This window comes from Peromyscus maniculatus, chromosome 3 (assembly GCF_049852395.1).
Source record: "Peromyscus maniculatus bairdii isolate BWxNUB_F1_BW_parent chromosome 3, HU_Pman_BW_mat_3.1, whole genome shotgun sequence".
NCBI classification, from domain to species: domain Eukaryota; kingdom Metazoa; phylum Chordata; class Mammalia; order Rodentia; family Cricetidae; genus Peromyscus; species Peromyscus maniculatus.
The window spans coordinates 147,318,156-147,331,142 of NC_134854.1; the positions used below are offsets into that span (position 1 = coordinate 147,318,156).

The following is a 12,987-nucleotide window of genomic DNA, read 5'->3' on the forward strand; positions in this document are numbered from 1 at the left end:
CCTGTTTCCAGTGATCTGACTTCTTCCCAGGTCTGTGCCATCGAGGCTCCACCACTCTCCATTCGCATACAAGCCATACAGCAACATGGTTCAAAATCCAAAAGAAAAAAAATCTCTCCTCCACCCTGTCCTGCCTAGTTCTCTTCTGGGAACAGTTGTTTTCACTTTGACTCGAGAGCACAGTGCGTGTGCGTGTGCGTGTGCATGTGCGTGCGTGCGTGCGTGCGTGCGTGTGTGTGATACATACATATGCATACATAATATGTACATATGGGTATGTGTGTAACTGTCTTACCCAGAGTGACCGTGAACTTAACAGTAATCCTCCATCTGTGATCCTCCATCTTTCTGAGTGCTTAGATTACAGGTGTGCACCACCATGCTTGGGGAGGGGTGTCTGTCTTTCTGCTGGGGAGTTATATAACAAATAGTGATTTGAGGAAGTGATTTAGCACTTAAGAGCGCTGGCTGGCTGTTCTTCAGAGTTTGATTCCTTATACATACATCAGCTTACAAACATCTGTAGCTCCAGTTCCAGAGGTTCTGATGCTAACTTCTAGTCTCCTTGGGTTCCAGGCTCACACAGACTTACATGCAGGTTAAAACATATACATAAAATTAAAAATACTACTAACCAAAAAAAAAAAAAAATATGCCGGGCGGTGGTGGCGCACGCCTTTAATCCCAGCACTCGGGAGGCAGAGGCAGGCGGATCTCTGTGAGTTTGAGGACAGCCTGGGCTACCAAGTGAGTCCCAGGAAAGGCGCAAAGCTACACAGAGAAACCCTGTCTCGAAAAAACAAAAAAATAAAAAAATACTAAAATGGGGGCCTGGAGACATGGCTCAGCGGTTAAGAGCACTGACTGCTCTTCCAGCCGACCCGGGTTCAATTCCCAGCACCTACATGGCAGCTCACAGCTATTTACATCTCCAGTTCCAGGGGACCCGACACCCATGGCAGAACACCAATGCATGGGGAAAAAAAAAAAAAAAAACTAAAATGAAAATTTCTTTTTGTCAACTTTTTTTTTTTTCTTTTGGTTTTTTGAGACAGGGTTTCTCCATGTAGTTTTGGTGCCTGTCCTGGATCTCTCTCTGTAGACCAGGCTGGTCTCAAACTCAACAGAGATGCGACTGTCTCTGTCTCCCAAGTGCTGGGATTAAAGGCATGTGCCACCACCACCTGGCTAAAATAAAATTTTTTAAAGGCGGTTATAACTTTTGGGTGTTTGAGTTTCATAGTCTAGATTTTGTTTTCTTTCATTAGAGATGACCAGCCTATTCTGTAATTTAGTTGTGTAGTCGTTTAGTTTGTTTCTTTTGACATTTATTTGAGTGTGTGCGCGCGCATGCTCCGTGTGCCTGTGTGTAGGACAGAAGACAGGTTGCAGGAAGTTGGTTCTCTCTGATGTGGGTCCCGGGGCCAGCTCTGACATTTAGGTTATTTGTACTTAGGCTATGAAGAACTTGGGTTTTGCTTCTTCTCCTTTTTTTGGAGACATAGTCTCACATATTCCGAGCTGGCCTTGACTTCACTGTAGTTAAAGTTGTTCTTAAACTTCTGATTCTTTTGGCTGTACTTCTCAAGGGCTGATATTATAGGCAAATGCTGCCGTGCATGGTTGATGCATTCCGGGGGTCAAACCCACAGCCTTGTGTATGCTCAGCAAGCACTCAGCCCAGTATTTGTATGTAATCAGTATTTCTGAAGTGTCCAAGGGGGAAAGAATCTGTACTTGGGTATTAAGACTTGGAGATCCAAACTGGGCAGTGGTGGCACAAGCCTTAATCAGCACTCAGGAGACAGAGATAGATAGATGACTTTCATGAGTTCAAGGCCAGCCCGGGACTACACAGAGAAACCCTGCTCAAAAAAACAAAATAAAAACTCAAAAACCTGGAGAGCTATTGAAAATATTTGAGTGTGTTTCTGTATGTATGCATGTGGGGAAGGTGTGTGTGTGTGTGTGTGTGTGTGTGTGTGTGTGTGTGTGTGTGTGTGTGTGTGTGTTTTCTCAAGCAGTTGATAATTTTTTCTGAGGTTAATTAAGATCAGAATGTTTTCTGGCCTGCTGCTGTCTTGAAGATCTCTTGCAGTGTTTGGGAAGCCCTCCATCCTTCCAGCTAAAGGGGCTAAGCTTCCTCTTTGTTCTCCTGCTTCTGGGTGTTGCCAGTAGGAAGGGACAGAAGCTGCACAGTGTCTCATTCTGTCCTGTCATAATACTTTTCCTTCTCACATTTTTCTTCAATCAGGCTGACTGCTAATCTACACATAACCTTTTGAGGAGCCATGTCCTGTCTCTTAAATTTCTTCCAAGTTTTTAGGTTCAAGCAGGCACACCAAGTGTTTACAATCCAGCCGTGCAAAGGAGCTAGAAGAATGGGAACTGTGAGGACCAGGGGTAGCTGGTGGTGCTGACTTCAGCACCCCTGAGTCCTGGCCCTCCCTCTGTCCCAGGAGGAAGAGGAGGTAGAACGGGAAATCATAAAACAGGAAGAAAGTGTGGATCCTGACTACTGGGAGAAATTGCTGCGGCACCATTATGAGCAGCAGCAAGAAGATCTAGCCCGAAATCTGGGCAAAGGAAAAAGAATCCGTAAACAGGTCAACTACAATGATGGCTCCCAGGAGGACCGAGGTGTGTGTGGCCGGCCCCGCCCCCCACCCACGGGCCGTTCCACTAGAGCAGTGGGCCCCGCTCATCTGCCCTCTCTCCCTCCAGATTGGCAGGACGACCAGTCCGACAACCAGTCCGATTACTCAGTGGCCTCAGAGGAAGGTGATGAAGACTTCGATGAAAGATCAGAAGGTGAGTGTGCTGCCATCTTGCCGCTTCTGTGGCTGCTCAGTTGTTGACTGTCTATCAGTGTCACTCACTCGCTGTCTCTTCTTCTTTCAGCTCCCCGCAGGCCCAGTCGCAAGGGCCTGCGGAATGATAAAGATAAGCCATTACCTCCTCTGTTGGCCCGAGTTGGTGGAAATATTGAAGTAAGTACCGTATGGTCCTATAGTGGGTGAAGGGGTGAGAGAAAGCCACACAGTGGGTCTTCGGTGGGAGGAGACCTGCTTCCTCTTACGGTGGTGCTTCTTTGTCCTTAGGTACTTGGTTTTAATGCTCGTCAGAGAAAAGCATTTCTTAATGCAATTATGCGATATGGCATGCCACCTCAGGATGCTTTTACCACTCAGTGGCTTGTGAGAGATCTTCGAGGCAAGTCAGAGAAAGAATTTAAGTAAGTTGAGAGCAGGCATACCAGTTGGAGCCAGGGCCTGGCCCATGTTGTTCAAGGAAAGGGGTGTTGCTAGCTGTAGTTGGCAGGTGAAGCTGTTGTTCTGAGCGTTGTGTTCCTGGCTTCCCTGAAGAGTTAGAGTGTGGAAGGTCTGGAGACCAGCACTCCAGGGCACTGTAGACCTTACCTTGTGATGGAGCCATGTTATGGCCAGCAACAGTGTGACAGGGCTCTCTGTTGAACTGTGTCCTCTCCCTTCCCACAGGGCTTACGTGTCACTCTTCATGCGGCATTTATGTGAGCCTGGGGCAGACGGGGCGGAAACTTTTGCTGATGGTGTCCCCCGTGAAGGCCTGTCTCGGCAGCACGTTCTTACAAGGATTGGTGTCATGTCCTTGATTCGGAAAAAGGTGAGCCCCAAGCCTGTTTCCATTTTTAAAGATTTCTAGAGAAATTGGGGGCCGATAGGACAGTAACTCACATCTGGAAAGGAGTCTTGACCTTGCTATCCTTTGCTATAGGTTCAGGAGTTTGAGCATGTGAACGGGCGCTGGAGCATGCCCGAACTGGCTGAAGTAGAGGAAAGCAAGAAACTGTCTCAGCCAGGCTCACCCTCTCCAAAGACTCCTACACCTTCCACCCCAGGGGACACACAGCCCAATACTCCTGCACCTGTGCCACCTGCTGGTGAGTACCTGCCATGTCATGTCTGTCCTTTTAAAAATGTGTCCTGTGCCTTTTTCTGCTCCCCTGTGCTCAGTCTTACAGGGTGGTCTGGCAGGACACACATCAATTCCCTCTCCGTTTAGGAGGGCTGTCCTAAGAATAGGGCTGGCTCTTAAAGGCACGAGAGGACAATTTAGGAAGAGACAAACAGCATGACCTCTGATCTAGGGCCTTCCTAATTGCTTGTCTTCCATTGGTCTGCAGAGGATGGGATAAAAATAGAGGAGAATAGCCTTAAAGAAGAAGAGAGCACAGAAGGAGAAAAGGAGGTGAAGCCTACGTCTACAGCCCCTGAGGTGACTGCGGAGGTAAGAGACGGACTGGCTGCTGTGCTGACGTCAGATGTCTCTTGAGATTCAGGCCCATTGGCCTCACCTGTGTCTTGTGTTCCTTTGCAGGGTGCACAGCCCCCTGCTCCTGCCCCTGCCCCTGCCCCTGAGGATGAAAAGGCTCCTGCTGAACCTCCTGAGGGAGAGGAGAAAGGGGAGAAGGCAGAGGTGAAGGAGAGGACAGAGGAGCCGATGGAGGTGGAGCCCAAAGGTACACACGATTTCCTATGGGCACTCCAGGTTGTGTGTAGACTTTCGATAGGCTTCTGGAGTACCAGGAGGAAGTGAGAACCTGGGACCCTTGTTTCTAAATTATCCCAGCCTCTGACGTCTGTAAACTCTCTTCATAGCAGTGTGGACGTGTAACACTGTTGCAGTTGTGTGTGTGTGGGGGGGGGGCGGAGTGCAGCTGTCTTTCTTTAGGGATTCTCAGTGCCTTCTTCTCTCTAGGCTCTGCTGAGACAGACAAGGTGGAGGAGAAGTCTGCAATAGACCTGACCCCTATCGTGGTGGAAGACAAAGGTCAGTGTGGACAGAAGCTGATTGTTTGGACTAAAACCAGAAGCAAGCTCACAACCCACCCCCACTTCATTACCTGTTACTATAGACAGCTTATTCCAAGATAAATGACTGACTGTCCAAATGTAGTTGTTAGAGAGCTGGCCGGTGACCCCTTTTCCTGGGTCTAGGACACCTGAGTGTGGAGGTGGAGGTAGAGGTAGACAGGTGTCGCATGCAGTGCTATGGGCAAGGGCTAGAGTCGTGGGTTTCAGGCTGGACCTGATGTTTTTCTTTGTCACATCCTGCAGAAGAGAAGAAAGAGGAAGAAGAGAAAAAGGAGGTAATGCTTCAGAATGGAGAAACGCCCAAGGATCTTAGTGATGAGAAGCAGAAGAAAAACGTCAAACAGCGCTTCATGTTCAACATTGCAGACGGGGGTTTCACTGGTATGGGAATGGGGACCTGAGGTGAAGCCTGTGTGTAGTGGGACGTGCTATGATTGATTGTTGCCCTCCGGGTTCTATGTTAGGGAGCTAGAACTGGACCATACCGAGATGGATGGGGGACAGGGGACAAAAATAACTTTTTTTTTTTTTTTGCTTTTGTCGTTGGGTTTTTGGGTCAGGGTCCCGCTATGTAGCCCTGGCTAGCCTGGGGCTCAGTCTGTAGAACATGGTGTGCTCCTGGCCTGCACACCTAAGTGGTTTTTAAAATTCTCACAGGTGTTTGCCTTTTTTCCACTCACCAACCTTCCTCTCAATTCCTTCTCAGAATTGCACTCCCTTTGGCAGAACGAGGAGCGGGCCGCCACAGTCACCAAGAAGACGTACGAGATCTGGCACCGCCGGCATGACTACTGGCTGCTGGCTGGCATTATAAAGTATCCTTGTCGGAGTCAAGACCGGGTCTAGGTGCAGGCTTTAGCCTGAGGCTCTTGTTTCCTTTGATTTTCCTGAGCACTTCCCCAATAGCCATGGCTATGCCCGATGGCAGGATATCCAGAATGACCCACGGTATGCCATCCTCAATGAGCCTTTCAAGGGGGAAATGAATCGTGGCAATTTTCTAGAGATCAAGAATAAATTTCTAGCTCGAAGATTTAAGGTGAGCAGAATGGGGCAAATGTGACCTGAAGGTCTCTGCTGAAGGCTCTGTAAAGGAGGCTCTATTCATCGAGCCACGCTTGTACAACCCCACCCCCATACTTGTTTTTTATTTTACGTGTATGCATGTTTTGTCTGCACATGCTTGTGCACTGTGTCTGTGCCCGGTGCCTACAGAGGTCAGAAGAGGGCATCAGATCTCCTGGGATTGGAGTTACAGGAGGTTGTGAGCCACGCTCTGTATGCTGGTGACTGAATCAGGGTTTTCTGCAGGAGCAGCGAGTGCTTGTAACCCAGCCGTCTGCCCGGCCCTATACTTTGCCTTTTTGTATTCGTGACTTTGCTGCCAAAGTCTGGAATGCAGGGATCAAGATAGATAGACTTGGAGACTGAATGAGGCAGGCTGATCTCTATAAGTTTGATGTCAGCCTAGTCTACATAGCGAGCTTTATTCGAGCCAACCAAGGTTTCATGGGCCCTGCCTCAAACAAAAAACAAGAGAGATACACCGAGTTGAAATTTATTGAGCTGTATAAGAGTTGTAGCTGTACCTACTGAGTGACCCAGACTAGTTCAGGGGGTTTGATGGGGACTCTGTAGGTTGGGGTGTTTGGGAGTTAGGGAGGGATTGAATTGGATCCCTGAGGAGGTAGGGCTGTTAGTGGGCTAGGGGCCCTTTTTTCTGGGTCATAATATCTGCTGGATAAGGAATGGGAAGGCTGGGTGCAGAGAAGATACACAGTGAATTCTGTTTTCAATATTTCACTGAGACAACCTCATTCAAAGTATTCAGCAGCTATTTATTGAGTATATATCTTCTTTTTGGTTTTTCGAGACAGGGTTTTTCTGTGTAGCTTTGGAGCCTGTCCTGGAACTCACTCTGTAGCCCAGGCTGGATCCATCTGCCTCTGCCTCCCGAGTGCTGGGATTAAAGACGTGCACCATCACCGCCCGGCTGAGTATATCTTATCTGTAGCTACCAAATAGGATACCATGGAAATAAGTCTCCTAAGCTGAGTGTGTTTCGGGGAAGAGAAAATATATACTAATAAATGTTTACCTTTAGGTGTTATATACTAAGCAGTGAGTTGCACGGGGACATAAGGACAGATAATCAAGGTGTTTGTTTCCCAGCCTTTAGTTTCATATAGATGCCATTGTGTGTGTTAGGGGAGGAGGCTACTGAATGCCCCAAGGAAGTTCTACAGGTCAGCTGGCGAGGGAGCTCATGAATGACTTTAAAAGTCTTGATGGGTGCAATAGAGATGATTATTGGTTGGGAACAGAGGGACCTTTAGGAAAAGGTTGTGTTGAGTAGTGGTGGGAAGTAGGTTGGGAAGAGGTTAAGAGCTAGAGCCCAGTAGGCCAGCACCAGAAGGCCAGTAGGTCTTGGTAAAGAAACAGGACTGTGGATTTTATTCCTCTAGTTCATAGGCAATCTTTGAAGGTTTTTGGATAGGACCAGGGGAAATGAAAACATTGACAAGATTGTAATTATCGTATAGTTGTGAGATATTAAGAGCCTGACCTGTGGCTGGTTCTGTTCATGTTAACGGTTAAAGATGCAAAAACCCCATCAAAGGATTTCTGGGTTTTGTGATTTACTCTGGGGTTAGCAAAACTTTCCTGTTAAAGGGCCAGAGAGAGCGAGGCAGTGGTGGCGCAGCCTTAGTCCCAGCACTCTGGAGGCAGAGGCAGGCGGATCTCCGAGTTCAAGGCCAGCCTGGTCTACAGAGTTCCAGGAAAAAAAACAAGCAAAATGGTGGGGGGGAAGGGCAGAGAGAAAGTGATTATGCTTAGTGGGTCTTATGGCCTCTGTTGCAGATCCACAGCACTGTCGTTGAAAGCAGTGGACACATAAATAAGGGACACATAAATTAGTTTCAATTAGTGGATGCTCAAATGGGAATTTCCTGTAATTTTCAAAGGTAGCATGTATTTTTTCTTACTTTCTGCACAGCCATTTATCTATAACAAAACTTCAGTCTTTACTCTTGGGCTATACCAAAACTTGCCACGAGCAAGATCTGGTCCCTGGACCTGAGTTCACCAACTCTTGAGTGCTGAGTTTGTTGTACATAGTAAGAAGACCCAAGAGTGACTGACTGAGTCAGTGAGAAAGGTGCTCCTGTGAGAGCAGTCAAGCTCGTTTAGACTGAGGAGAGTTGCTTGGCATTTCTCACATGTTAACACCCTTCAACTGCCTTACCACTGTCCCCGTGGGCTCCAGACCCTCAGTGTTCGTGAGGCACATTGAAGGCATCAGTTACCTGCATAGCGATGCTGTCTGTCACTGCAGACGTCGCTCGGGACGGTTTAAAAAACGGCAGTAGCTAGGTGTGGTGACCGGTGCCTGCCACCATCACTTGGGACGGTAAGTACAGGGCAGACTAAGACAACTTAAGACCTCAGCAACGCGTGCCTGTCATCTCAGCATGGATGGCGGAGGCAGGAGGATCCGAGTTCAATGTTATCCTTACCTAAATAGTTTGAGGCTAGTCTGGGCCACAGTTGGATCTGTCTTAAACAACCCTTTCTAAAAGCCCAGGCTAAATCTTTGGAATGCTTATAACCTGGGGCAGGGTAAGTGAGCTGGTGAGGGAAACACGTAATAGACTGGAAGTACATGCCTGTTTGGGCATAAATTGGTACATCTTGACTTACACAAGTCATGAAAACAGGCCCGTTCTCCTAACATCCTTTGTCCCTGGTAAGAATCAATGGAAACAGCATTGGGGACAGTTGGGAGCTCATGCTTGTAATTCTAGTTAAGAGACTATAGCAGCCAGGCAGTGGTGCACGCCTTTAATCCCAGCACTCGGGAAGCAGAGGCAGGAGGATCTTTGTCAGTTCCAAGCCAGCCTGGTCTCCAAAGCGAGTTCCAGGACAGGCACCAAGCTGCACAGAGAAATGCTGTCTCAAAAAACAAAAACAAAAAAGGCTATAGCAGGAGGAACCCTGCCTTTAAAACAAAATGAAACAACAGCCCAACAGTGCATAAGGCTGGGTATGTATGTGGCTTAGTTACACAGGACTTGCCTGGGCCATGAGTTTGATCTTCAGTCCTGGGGGCAAGAACCTTCAAACAATGGATACTTTTTATAATTTAAGAACTAAGCCTTTAATCCCAGCACTCGGGAGACAGAGCCAGGTGGATCTCTGTGAGTTCAAGGACAGCCTGGGCTACCAAGTAAGTTCCAGGAAAAGGCGCAAAGCTACACAGAGAAACCCTGTCTGGAAAAACCAAAAAAAATAAATAAAATAAAAAAAAAAAAAATTAAGAAATAACATTCTCAGGCAGAGGCAGCTAGAATTCTACGAGTTTGAGGCCAGCATGGTCTACACAGTGAATTTCAAGCCAGCCAGCTTTAAGGTTGTCAACTGTTAACATCATGAGTTCATGGCCAGCTTGAGTTTATGAGACTTTGCTATTTATTTATTTATTTATTTATTTATTTATTTATTTATTTATTTATTTATTTATTTAAGAAATCCAGATAACCTGATTGATACAGTTCCTATCTACATAGGACAGATTACTGTGCCACAAAACAAAACTATTTCTGTTTTTTGCCTTTAATCCCAGTACTTGGGAGAGTGGATTGTGGGCAATTTGAGGCTAGCCTGATCTACAAGTGAATTCGGGGCTATCCAGAGCTCCAGAATGAGACCCTGCCTCAAAAAACAAAGCTAGTTTGGATAGGTGTGGTGGTGGTGGTGGTGGTGGTGATCGTCATGGTCGTCGTCGTCGTCGTCCTTGTGGTCCTTGCCTGCAGTCCCATCTGCTCCTGGGTATTTGAGAGGCAATTCCAGATTTACTTACTTGTAATCTATGTGTGTGCCTGTAAGTGTCACACACAAGTGTGCTTGGGTGTCCAGGGCGGCTAACACAGGCATTTTGGTGCTCTCTCAGACTGCCCTCTTACTCCTTTGAGGCAGGGTCTCCATCTGAACTTGGAGCCAGCAAGTTCCTTTGGTCCTCCCTGTCTTCCCTCTGCCCCACTTTCTGAGAGCTGGGGCTGTATGCTTCCCATAGGGCCCAGGTCTGAACTCCAGTCCTTGTGATTGTCTAGCAAGTGTTCCTCAGTACTGTGCCATCTCCTCAGCTCCAGAGTTGCGATTTCAGGACCAATCTGGACAACACAGCAATATTCTGTTTCTTGTCCCTCAAAACCAGACATGGAGCATATTCCTATAACCCTAACACTCAGGGAGGTAGAGGTAGGATCAGGAGTTCAAAAGCATCCTAGGTTATATAGTGAGTTTAAGGCTAGCCTGGTCTGCCTGAAACCCTGTCAAAGTACAAACATTTTGGTTTTTTGAGATATGGTTCCTCTTTGTAATCCTGACTGTCTTGGAACTAGCTCTTCAGACCAGGCTAACTCACAGAGATCCATATGGGATAGGGGAGGGGGCATTTCAGGATGGTCTCCTCTTGTAGCTCTGGCTTGTCCTGAAACTTCTCTGTAGACCAGTTTGGCCCCAAACTCACAGAACTCACCTGCCTCTGCCCCAGAAAGTGTTGGGATTAAAAGCATGCGCCAACATTGTCAAAGAACAACAAAAAAATTCAAAATGAAACTTGTCACCCCAATAGTTTTGAAGAGCAAAGGGAGTACCTGGCATATAACTTAGTTGTACATGGTCTTGAATATAATGTGCCTCAGTTATGTAAATGATGTATACACAGAAAAATTTTGGAAGAAATTATCAAAATGTTAACATTATCTCTAGCAGGGGAAATTACCTATGGTCTTATTTATTTTATTTTTCTAAGTTTAGTTTTTATGATTTCTCTGAGGATCTAAAGAGTAAGGAATTGTGAAAGCGTGGACCTCCAAATGGGAAGGAGATGGTGTACTGTGAACCACGTGGGGGAGGGGTGGTGCTGAAGAGCCGGAAGTTCTTTACAGGTTCTTGTTCATCCGGAAGAAGAGGTGAGCTGAGAGGCCCATCAGTGAGAAAGTGGCCATTAGTCCACCCTTTCTCCTCTTTCTCTTGTGCAGCTCTTAGAACAAGCCCTGGTGATCGAGGAGCAGCTTCGAAGGGCCGCTTACCTGAACATGTCAGAGGACCCCTCTCACCCGTCTATGGCCCTAAACACTCGTTTTGCTGAGGTGGAGTGTTTGGCAGAAAGTCACCAGCACCTGTCCAAGGAGTCCATGGCAGGAAATAAGCCAGCCAATGCAGTCTTACACAAAGGTCGCCAGTGGCTCCCCTGCCTCCTGCTCCTTCAGCCTCCCTCTCCACTCTCCCCTCCCCGACATCCCTAACTTCCTGCTGAGGATCTTGACTTTGGAGGCAATCAAGGACAGCACTTTTCTCTTTGAACTCTTAGTATATGCAAGTTCTTGAGAATAATAGTGTCATTGGGAATATTTTAGAGGTGACTTCAGGAGATTTTAGATCTCTTCAAATTCTAGACCCCTTTCAACATTGTATTTCTAATTAAAACATTGTGAGGGGGTGGAGGGTGAAATGAGGAAAAGGTGGGTGTCGTAAAGGTAGTGGGAGACATCCAGGAAGTGGAAAGGCATGCATGCAGAAGAGGAGATCATAGGATTCAGTTTGTCAAGTGGAGGAGCTCAGCCCCTTGGTTTGACCCCTGATGCTGAGAATAAAAACTGCAAGAAATAATAATAAAGCCCTGTGTTGGCATTTGCCTGTGATCTCAGCCCAGGGAGGTGGAGGCAGGAGGATCAGGAAATCATGGTCATGCTTGGCTACAGTGAGTTTGAGGCCAACCTTTTAAAAAAAAAAAAAATGGAGACAATAGAAGGGACAGTGAGCTAAAGGGTCTGGTAGCTCTAAAACCGGAACCCGCCAACTGTGGTGGCTTATGCCTGCAATCCCAGGTACTTGGGAGACAAGGCAGGAGTGTCACCTGAGCTCAAATGTTCCAGGCCTAGCCTGGGCAACATGTGAAACAAAAGCCAATTGGGACTAGAATGTGAGGAATCGGAGTCTGGGCCAGGCCAGCAGCATATCCTGGTATATGCTGGTGGGGCAGCTAGTCCTCTAGGTTGGCACTGTGCCCTTGACTACCACAGCTCACGACATCTTTTTTTTTCCCCCTGCAGTCCTGAAACAGCTGGAGGAACTATTGAGTGACATGAAAGCTGATGTGACTCGACTCCCAGCTACTATTGCCCGCATCCCCCCGGTTGCTGTGAGGTTACAGATGTCAGAGCGGAACATTCTCAGCCGCCTGGCAAACAGGGCACCAGAACCTCCCCCACAGCAGGTAGGACCACGGTTTTAGTTGTAGCTCTTCCCACAAAGCCACTGCAGTTTGTGCTCGCTTGTGTCCTACTGGTTGCCTCCCGTGGCATCGGGTGCCTGGGCTCCTGTTGTGACTCTTGCCTGTTTTCCCTCTAGGTAGCCCAGCAGCAGTGAAGACCCAGTGATTCTATCACCTCCACCACAGAGCAGTGACCTTCCTCACTTTCTCTTGTCCCGGCTGCCCCCTGGGGGCTGGAGAGATCTGGCCTTCCTTCTGCCCATCGTCTGAGTTGTAAAGGAACAGCCCTATGCACTAGGGGCAGGGAGGGAGTGCAGGCAATGGCGCCCTTCCTGCTGGAGAGGCAGCAGCAGTAGCACGGGGCGGGCGCCGTGTGCAAGGAGCTGCGGGCTGGCTGCCTTCTGGACCCTGGCTTCTCCCCACCCAGCGAGCGCCTGTTACAAACTGTTGTGGGTTCTGCCAGGCTTGAAGAAAATGATCTGAATTTCTTCCTCTTTTTGGTTTTATTTTGTTGGTTTACTTTGTGTTTTCTCCTTTGGGGGTATTCAGAGTGGGCCGGGCCCCTGGGCGAGACACAGCTACCTCTGTTGGCATCTTTTTCATACCAGGAACCCAGCGGCTCCAGCCACTGAGCGCTTAAATAAAGTTGGAAAAAAAAAAAAGGAAAAGAACCAAAAGCATAAAAAACCACAACAAATTTCTTGATGAGAATTGAAAATAAAAGTTTCCTTGTATTTTAGTGATTTGGTTCGGTGTGGGTGAGTGTGGGTGCCAGGTGGTGCCTGTTGTGGAGACTGAGACTACTGTGCCATCCCTTTGTAGGCTCTGACCTGGAGCAAGTTATTCCCACAGTGT

The 12,987-nt window shown here is 47.7% G+C and overlaps 1 protein-coding gene and 1 non-coding gene across 19 annotated transcripts in view; both read left to right on the forward strand.

Moving 5' to 3' along the window:
• Chd4 (chromodomain helicase DNA binding protein 4) overlaps nt 1-12,871 on the forward strand; it is a 38,735-nt gene extending 25,864 nt beyond the window's left edge. For 4 of the 18 annotated variants that reach the window (XM_076567980.1, XM_076567988.1, XM_076567984.1 and 1 more), the window contains exons 26-40: nt 2,460-2,640; nt 2,725-2,811; nt 2,902-2,990; nt 3,102-3,235; nt 3,498-3,642; nt 3,754-3,919; nt 4,163-4,266; nt 4,357-4,498; nt 4,738-4,809; nt 5,097-5,234; nt 5,560-5,668; nt 5,760-5,892; nt 10,898-11,096; nt 11,972-12,135; nt 12,270-12,871. In XM_076567980.1, the coding sequence (XP_076424095.1) occupies nt 2,460-2,640; nt 2,725-2,811; nt 2,902-2,990; nt 3,102-3,235; nt 3,498-3,642; nt 3,754-3,919; nt 4,163-4,266; nt 4,357-4,498; nt 4,738-4,809; nt 5,097-5,234; nt 5,560-5,668; nt 5,760-5,892; nt 10,898-11,096; nt 11,972-12,135; nt 12,270-12,287 (1,881 nt within the window). In that variant the 3' untranslated portion in view covers nt 12,288-12,871. Of the gene's footprint in view, nt 1-2,459; nt 2,812-2,901; nt 2,991-3,101; nt 3,236-3,497; nt 3,643-3,753; nt 3,920-4,162; nt 4,267-4,356; nt 4,499-4,737; nt 4,810-5,096; nt 5,235-5,559; nt 5,669-5,759; nt 5,893-10,897; nt 11,097-11,971; nt 12,136-12,269 lie in introns of all 18 variants that reach the window. The other 14 variants (XM_076567981.1, XM_076567989.1, XM_076567985.1 and 11 more) reach the window with 5 other exon arrangements.
• On the forward strand, nt 3,958-4,091 carry LOC121828428 (small Cajal body-specific RNA 11). Its single transcript, XR_006070899.1, has one exon.
• Nucleotides 12,872-12,987: the final 116 nt, after the last annotated feature.